The 8037-nt window shown below is 38.6% G+C and overlaps 1 protein-coding gene across 1 annotated transcript in view; it reads right to left on the bottom strand.

Annotated features, from left to right (window-relative positions):
* LOC121507902 (sialic acid synthase-like) overlaps positions 1–7778 on the bottom strand; it is a 13015-nt gene extending 5237 nt beyond the window's left edge. Inside the window, exons 1-3 of the mRNA XM_041784286.1 lie at positions 7538–7778; positions 5609–5824; positions 2865–2964 (exon numbers count right to left, since the gene is read on the bottom strand). Of these exons, the coding sequence (XP_041640220.1) occupies positions 2865–2964; positions 5609–5824; positions 7538–7669 (448 nt within the window). The 5' untranslated portion in view covers positions 7670–7778. The remainder of the gene's footprint in view (positions 1–2864; positions 2965–5608; positions 5825–7537) is intronic.
* Between the last annotated feature and the right edge of the window lie 259 nt (positions 7779–8037).

Raw genomic sequence — 8037 nt, 5'->3', positions numbered from 1 at the left:
TAATAGACAGCATCTAAAAGAACAACGTTTAAGATTGCCTTATTTTTTTTTTTTCACAACTTTACAGGGAACCAAGATTGGGAATTCTCACTGTAATTTATCTTTCTTTCATTTTCCCCCCTTAATCCTCTTTATTTTTTGGATAATGTATCAATTTCCCAAAGCTTCAGACCCTCCTCATTCCTGGAGATGCTAGTAGATTTGATTATATTGGAACTTTTGCTAATATTGGGGAAGTAGAGAACCTACAGTGCCGTGAAAAGTATTTTCCCCCTTTCTGATTCCCGATTTTTTTTTTGCATATTTATCACACTTAAATGTTTCGGATCATCAAACCAATTCTTATATTTCACAAAGACAACCCAAGTAAATACAATATGCAGTGTCTGAATGAATATTTGATTTTTTAAGGGGGGAAAAATCCACACCTGTGTGAAAAAGTAATTGCTCCCTGAACCTAATAACTGGTTGTGCCACCCTTGGCAGCAATAACTGAAATCAAGCGTTTTTTTTGATAACTGGTGGTGAGTCTTTCACATTGCTGTGGAGGAATTTTGGCCCACTCTTCTTCATAGAATTGTTTTAACTCAGCCATATTGGAGGTGTTCCGAGCATGAACTGCCCAATTAAGGTCACACCACTGGATCTCAATTGGATTTAAGTCCAGACTTTGACTTGGCCACTCCAAAACCTTAATTTTGTTTATTTTGAGTCATTCAGAGGTGGACTTGCAGGTATGTTTTGGGTCATTGTCCTGCTGCATAACTTGATGACATGATGGCCAGACGTTGGGCTTCAGGATTTTGTGGTAGACAGCAGAATTCATTGTTCCATCAATCACAGCAAGTGGTCCAGGTCCTATGAAGCCCCAGCAATGAAGCCCCAGACCATCACACTGACACCACCATGTCTGACTGTTGGCATGATGTTCTTTTTATCAAATGCTGTGCTATTTTTACGCCAGATGTAACGGGCCGCACATTTTCCAAAAAGTTCAACTTTTGTCTGGTCAGTCCACAGAATATAACTCCAAAAGTCTTGGGGATCATCCAGATGTTTTTTGGCAAATGCGAGATGAGCCTTTGTGTTCTTTTTTGTCAGCAGTGCTTTTGGTCTTGGAACTTTCCCATGGATGCCATTTTTGCCCAGTGTATTTCTTATGGTTGAGTCATGAAATCTGACCTTAACCAGTGAGGCCAGTGAGGCCTGCTGTTCTTTGGATGTTGTTATGGGTTCTTTTGGGACCCTCCTGAATGAGTTGTCATGTCTCTTGGAGTAGCTGACCACTCCTGGGAAGGTTCACCACCGTTCCCAGTTTTCTCCATTTGCGGATAATGGCTCTGACTGTGGTTCACTGGAGTCCCAAAGCCTTGGAAATGGCTTTGAACCTTTTCCAGACTGATAGATTTCAATCACTTCATTTCTCAATTGTTCTTAAAATTTCTTTGGATTGTGACATGATGCATTTCTTTTTGAGATCTTGTAGCCTACTTCACTTTGTCTGACAGCTTCTATTTAAGTGATTTCTTGATTCAACAAATCTGGTGGTAATCAGGCCTGGATGTGGCCAGTGAAATTGAACTCAGCTTTCCAAAAACTGTGGTTAATCACAGTTAACTCATGATTTAACAAGGGGGGCAATTACTTTTTCACAATGGGTCAGATAGGTTTGGATTTTTTCCCCCTTAAAAAATTAAGTAATAATTCAGACAATGCATTTTCTATTTACTTGGGTTGTTTGGTTAGATATAAAAACTGGTTTGATGATCCGAAACATTTAAAGTGTGATAAACATGCAAAAAAATCAGGAATCTTAAAGGGGGCAAATACTTTATCACGGCGCTGTACATTTCTCCCAGTGGCTAACCACAATGGTTAACCACAAACGGCAGTTGATTTGAGAGGATTTTACCTTCTATTGAGCAAACACTGCTTAAGGTTTAAATCAGATGTTTTACCAAATTATATCAGAAGTTGTAAGCCACGATCATGATTTATTGAAATGTCATTGAAGAGTTCTTAAGGTAAATTTGTGGATTTAAAAATAGAGTTCTGAACTGTCTGACTGCATCAAGATTGGTTTTTCTCCTAAATTATTCTGGAACTCCAGATTTACTGACCTAAAGAAGTGGACCATGTGAATCATGGATGTCAGTAAAAACACATTTTAAAAGAGGGGCTGATTTGTGGAATGAAGACAATATCAGAACATCCATAGACTAAATGTGTGGTCATAATGTTCTTATCATCCATGCTAATATTTTTGTGAACTTTATGTTTTGAAATAGACATTGGTAAGCCTTTTGTGGTTTTGAACTGACTGAGCATTTACTTGAAGGTACTGTTAAAGGTACCAGCTAACATCATGGCCATTGGCACTGAAACTAAACCCAGGCAGGGGGAGATGAGAGGCACCTACTGGGAGCTATGTCTGCTTTAAAGCAAATAAGGTTGTGTCCTACCTGTTTTAAGCAAACACAATCAACTTCATTACAGTGCAAATACTGACACAGAGCTAATTCTGAGACCATTTCTTCATATCGTCCTCCATCACTCAATAGTAGAAGTAGAAAAAAAACGCACTATCCAACTTGAGGTGCAACAGATGACTTTGACCCAATTTTATCTCCAAACGTCCATAACAAGCAGGATTAGTGTCTAATTATGATGTTAAACTGGCTCTATATTCAAACACAGAACACAATAGCAGTTATGCCCAGAATTCAGAATTCATGCAAGGTATCACGGGAGCTAGGAATGGGGTACATGGCTTGTAAGGACTTTTAAATAAACCGAGTCAGAGCTGACACTTCTTTGGCCATAGTTTAATCAACATTAAATACACGAGATATCAAAGTCCTTACCTTTCTTGGCAGTCTTCTCCAGATAAGGGAAGTTGTTGGTGTCCCCTGAGCCAACTTTAAAGAAAGGCACATTCAGCTCATGCAGGAACTCCACTGCCATCTAAAGTAGAACAAGATAACTTTAAAGGCCATGGACAAGGTCTATTGTGTTAGTGACTGAGATCATGATTGGACTTGACCCCTTCCCAGGACTTTGTGGGTGCAGACATAGTGTGGACAATGGGCATTGTGTAGGGTTTGACTGACAGCTCCACCACTTTGTTAATTTTGTTGAACCAGTTTTGGTAGGACTTGTTGACCTGTTATAATTCATACTGGTCCTTACAATTGAATACACCATAAATCCTTGCCATAACTCTATCTACTTTCAACATCTCCTGGTCTTATCAGCCAAAGTAATAATCAAACAACTAAGTGGGTGTCAAGAGCCTTTAAAGGTACAATAAGAAGAAAAATGCAATTGTTTACAAAGCTAGTGCAATACATAATTTTTAAAGTGTAATAGGATGCATCTTGTCACAGTGGCTGCCATAAAACAGTCCCCAGGACAGACCCAGCTTGTTCATTGTTGCCATGGAAACAGTGAATGTGATATGAAAGACTGCAACACAATGAAATGAAAACTACACCAGTAAGCTGACTCTCTGTTGCTTTCATTCATGCTTTGTAATGCTTACCTGTGATGGACCAGGATTATTCTCTGCCATCGGTTTTCAGTAATAGATCAAAGCACATCCCTGTATCTCTGACCCCCCCCCCCCCCCCCCCAAAAAAAATGTTGTGGCATCACTAGGCATTTCCAGGATGAGTGGAGTGCAGACTGCAACTTCCATGGCTTACGTATTGGTGTTTTTTATTTTTTTCCAATAAAACCTGCACTCTTTAAGATGTATTTACTAAAAGTAAACTGACATTTTGAGTTCATGGATGAATGTAATATAATAAGGAAGAAAAGCTGTTAAAAGTGCACTTCCTGGTTCAAGCTGCAGAACATGGGGTGCTTCTCACTTCTCTTATTATAAGGCTTGGGTCTTTGACGTGCGTCTTTTCCTTGAGTCTTAGTCCCGCCCACCAAAGACTCAGGGAGAGACCGAGGAATCGACAGGAAAGACTGAAGCCATAAGACCGATGTTTAACAGTCCATGGGACGTCCTTACCTCTGCAGCGTCACGTGAGGCGACGTCAGTTTATGCTCACGGTGCCGCTGATCATCAATCAGCTGATCATCAATCGGCTGTCAGGAGGCATAAACAGCTGTGTCTGCATAATTTGTACTGTATTTATTGTTAACAAATCTCCACATTGACAGTGTTTGGTCTCAGTGTGGGATCAGAAAACACCTGCATGAAGAGAAACCTGCAGTAAACATCAGCAGTTTTAAAGGCTCTATAACTGATGGGCTGGGATTTTAGAAAGTGTTTGAAATAAGCATTTACAGTGAATTATTGAGAATATACTTAATCAAATCAATATTAAAGAGTGAATCAGTGGAGTTTAATATTTGATTTGATTTCTGATTCAACTTCAAACATCTAACATGTTAAAAGCTCATAAAATCAACAGAATCAGATATAAATCTTTCCTTTCCCACCAAACACCGGCATCATTTAGACGTTTTTCTTTCTACATTCAGTCCGTCACAACCCTGAATTTAGATAAAAGATAGTCGTAGAAAATTATTAAATTATTCTGTCCATTTGATGTAGTCCAAATTTAGCCCAATAATAGTCGTTAAAAATATGACCATACAGCGATGTATTTATAGAGACGTCTTTTCAATGACCTGAGAATTACATTTCACCTTTCACTTTTCTATTAAATCTAGACATTGTTTAGACAGAGTGGAGATGTTTTTAATGTGTTTTCAACTATTTTTGATATCAAAAAACATGCAGACTCTTTCTACCACCAAATGCTACATTACAAAATTATTTATTATCCTAATTATTCAGTGTGAAGGCTGATGATCAAACCTGACGCTCACTAACATCAGACTGATAGAAAATGTATTGACCCCGCTATGATTTAAAACATTGCTTTCTGACAGACAGCCTGCTGCAGTTTGATTTTAATTCTCTTCATAATTTAATAAACAGAAATAACTACTAAATAGACTACTATACCACCCAGCAAATATTAGCTATAAAGACGTTAAAAAATGGCTCCACTCTAAACAACGCCTAGATTTAACTGAAAAGTGAAAGGTAAAATGATGTAATTTCCAGGTCGTAATATGGTCATATTTTAAACGACTATTATTGGGCTAAATTTGGACTAAAACAGACGGACAAAATATGGCTCAATTCACTGACATCCACTGTGTAGCAGCGTCCAATCAGAGAGTGATATCCAATAAGGGGGCGTGCCTCTGAGTAAAAAGAGTTCCGGGAAGCCTGCTCTCATGTGTCTTTGCTCATCGGTCTTCAAATCTCAGTCCTCGGTCTTATGGCTTGGGTCTTAGACCCGTCTAAGGGCTTTGGCATGGCCGTCAAGATGGCGGATCAGAAACTACTTCCGGTTCAACCGAATCCATAGGATCGAAGACCGATCTATAAGGGACTTGGGATCCGGCCCAGGTGACAAGTAGGCAGCAAATGTGGGCAAAGCAGAGCAGCGTGTCTCTTCTCATCATCTTTTATCGTTTTGACTGGGAGCCCCCTAGTGGCAAAATTTAGGTACTTTGTATTTAAACCAAAACCTTTGATAATATGTCAGAAAGACTTCTTACAAAGTCTTGTACTTACCTCATCCATCCCTGAAGCAGTAAAGTAGATCCCCACCTCCTCTGCATACCGCTGCAGCTCTTTGTATTGGTCATGGCTGAACTCCAGGTGACGCTTATGTTCACCATAAGTTTTCCCCCAAGAGTGTTTGGAGTCATATTTGCGCTCCATGGCTTTCTTGTTAAATTTGTGCTCTAATTCACTTTTCTGGAATTTGGCACAATCTGCACCACAGTCCTGTAAATATGAACAGATAGAGGGGTTAGGCATGAGGCTGGCACAGAAAACGTATTGGTAAACTATAAAAATCTATTTAAGTGTTCGTTCAGATTCCTATAACGTCATGGAAAGCAATTATAATTTAACAGAACTTTGATTCTGTTAGGTAGAGAAGTGTGGAATTAAAAAGATATATATTAGAGGTTCTGGTTTTCAAAAACACACCTCTGATACATTGTGTCACATTGGTATTTTAGTCACAGTCTGGTATCAAACACCACTAAACTTCAGTAATAGAAAATTCTCCTTTACAACCACAACTGCTTCATTTCTACAGGAAACATCCGGTATACCATACAGCATTTGTTCCTTGGGGTCTGGGAACCCCTAGGGTGGGCACCAAAGATCTCAGGGGTATGCGGTGGGTCCTGTTCGCTCTTAGATTCTCTAAATGAGAGGTGCATTTATGTATATAGTTTTTGATATCATGATCGGAAACATAATGTACAACGGTGTATGAGGGCCACCCTTAAAGATTAAAAAACAGAGAATCTTTTTGCTGAAATTTTTAAGGGAAAAAACACATTTTTAGATTATTAAGTCTTACATTTAGAAGAAACAAAGCTCTGAATTTCGAATTTAAAAACTCAGAAATTCAATCATTTGATTAGGCTCTTGTCCAATGTAAATGACTTCATCTGCAGTTTCACATAAATTTACAACTTCAGTCAAAAATTATTTTTTTTTTCTCAAAATTAAGAATTATGGGATGTTTTCGCTAAAAAACAGATCTGTATTTTATAATTTTTATAGAGGCCCGAATACCCGTAAGTAGGCCTATTATGTTGGGATTTTGGCAACTAAAACAACCACTGTTATATAATATACCTGTAATATACAACTCTTTTGTAAGTTAAAAGGATGAACACTGTCTGAGCCTTTATGCCATTCTTGGTAAAAGACCAATGTGCTAGTGGGTTTATCATAATTTTATGTAATAAACTACACAAGGGACAAGTAACCAGTTATGTAGCTTACAGACACAGTGTGTCATAAGCCCAGTTGCAGGTAGATGGAGTATACCCACCTCTAAATCTATTCTCCTGGGATAGTAATGGCAACAGAAAAGTAATCTGAGTGCACTTGTGTGCTGTTTAACATATTACCACAATACTGTCATGTAAAATAGAATATTTCTTTCAAAATGCAAAATCATGCATTTTTCTGTGAGCCAGCAGTGGTTGTAAAAGATGTTTTTCGCTGGCTGTTTGTTTCATGATGATCCCTACTTTCTGAAGCAGCAGAAGTGTGGAGACACATACTTGAGCTTCATTTGTAAGTGAACTAAACATGCATAATGATCTCACGTGTCTTTGGTTAAAACCCAGGGCAATTATCCTTTGTTTGAGTGAATGCAGGAGATCAACTACTTGAGGCACCACTACACCACTGCATGAACCAAACCCCATTCAGGAATCTGACTAATCTAGAATATGACTTCAAGTTTTATTACAATACCCGGAGCTATATAATTCATAACCATCAAGAAATATGGTCGTCATGTTTTGTTTCATTCATTCCTGGAATTCAAACAAGGTAGGTATGTCAATAGACATAGTGCAGGCTAATATATTACATAAATCTTGGTACATTCATTGCCATGTTCGAGCTTTTGGCCGAAAATCGGACGATTGCATTATTAAGAAAATCTATTTCTTTGTATTTTGTTACCTTTGCCATTTTGATCATTTGCTTAGCAATTTCAATGTCTCCCTGGTGGTTTTGTCCGATTTCAGCGATGATGAAGCACGGGTGGCTTCCTCCGATCATTCTGCCAGGGCACAGCTCAAACTTTAAAGACATTTTGATCACAAAAGATGGGAAAATCACAGCCAGAGACAGTTATTCAGCAGAGACGAGGGTGAGTCAGGAGCGGTGTCTGGTACTTTGGAAAGAGAGCTGGATCAGTAAACGTGACGTTCACATATCCGGCAGAAGTTCCTTCTCCTTCTTCCTATAATGAAATCCGGGCAGATTTGAGAACATGAGACTGCAATGCTGCCACCCACAGGCTAGAAGTAGCTGCCTATTTTTGATAAAATAACAGCAAGAGAGATGAACCATTTGCTGTTCATCATGGTTTCCTGTGGTGTAAAGGGGAAAAAGTGACATAAACATGTACCACAATTCAGCATAATTTTAATTTTTACACTACATTCTTAATACATACA

This window comes from Cheilinus undulatus, linkage group 4 (genome assembly GCF_018320785.1).
Source record: "Cheilinus undulatus linkage group 4, ASM1832078v1, whole genome shotgun sequence".
NCBI classification, from domain to species: Eukaryota; Metazoa; Chordata; class Actinopteri; order Labriformes; family Labridae; genus Cheilinus; species Cheilinus undulatus.
This window is presented reverse-complemented; position numbering and strand designations above follow the sequence as displayed.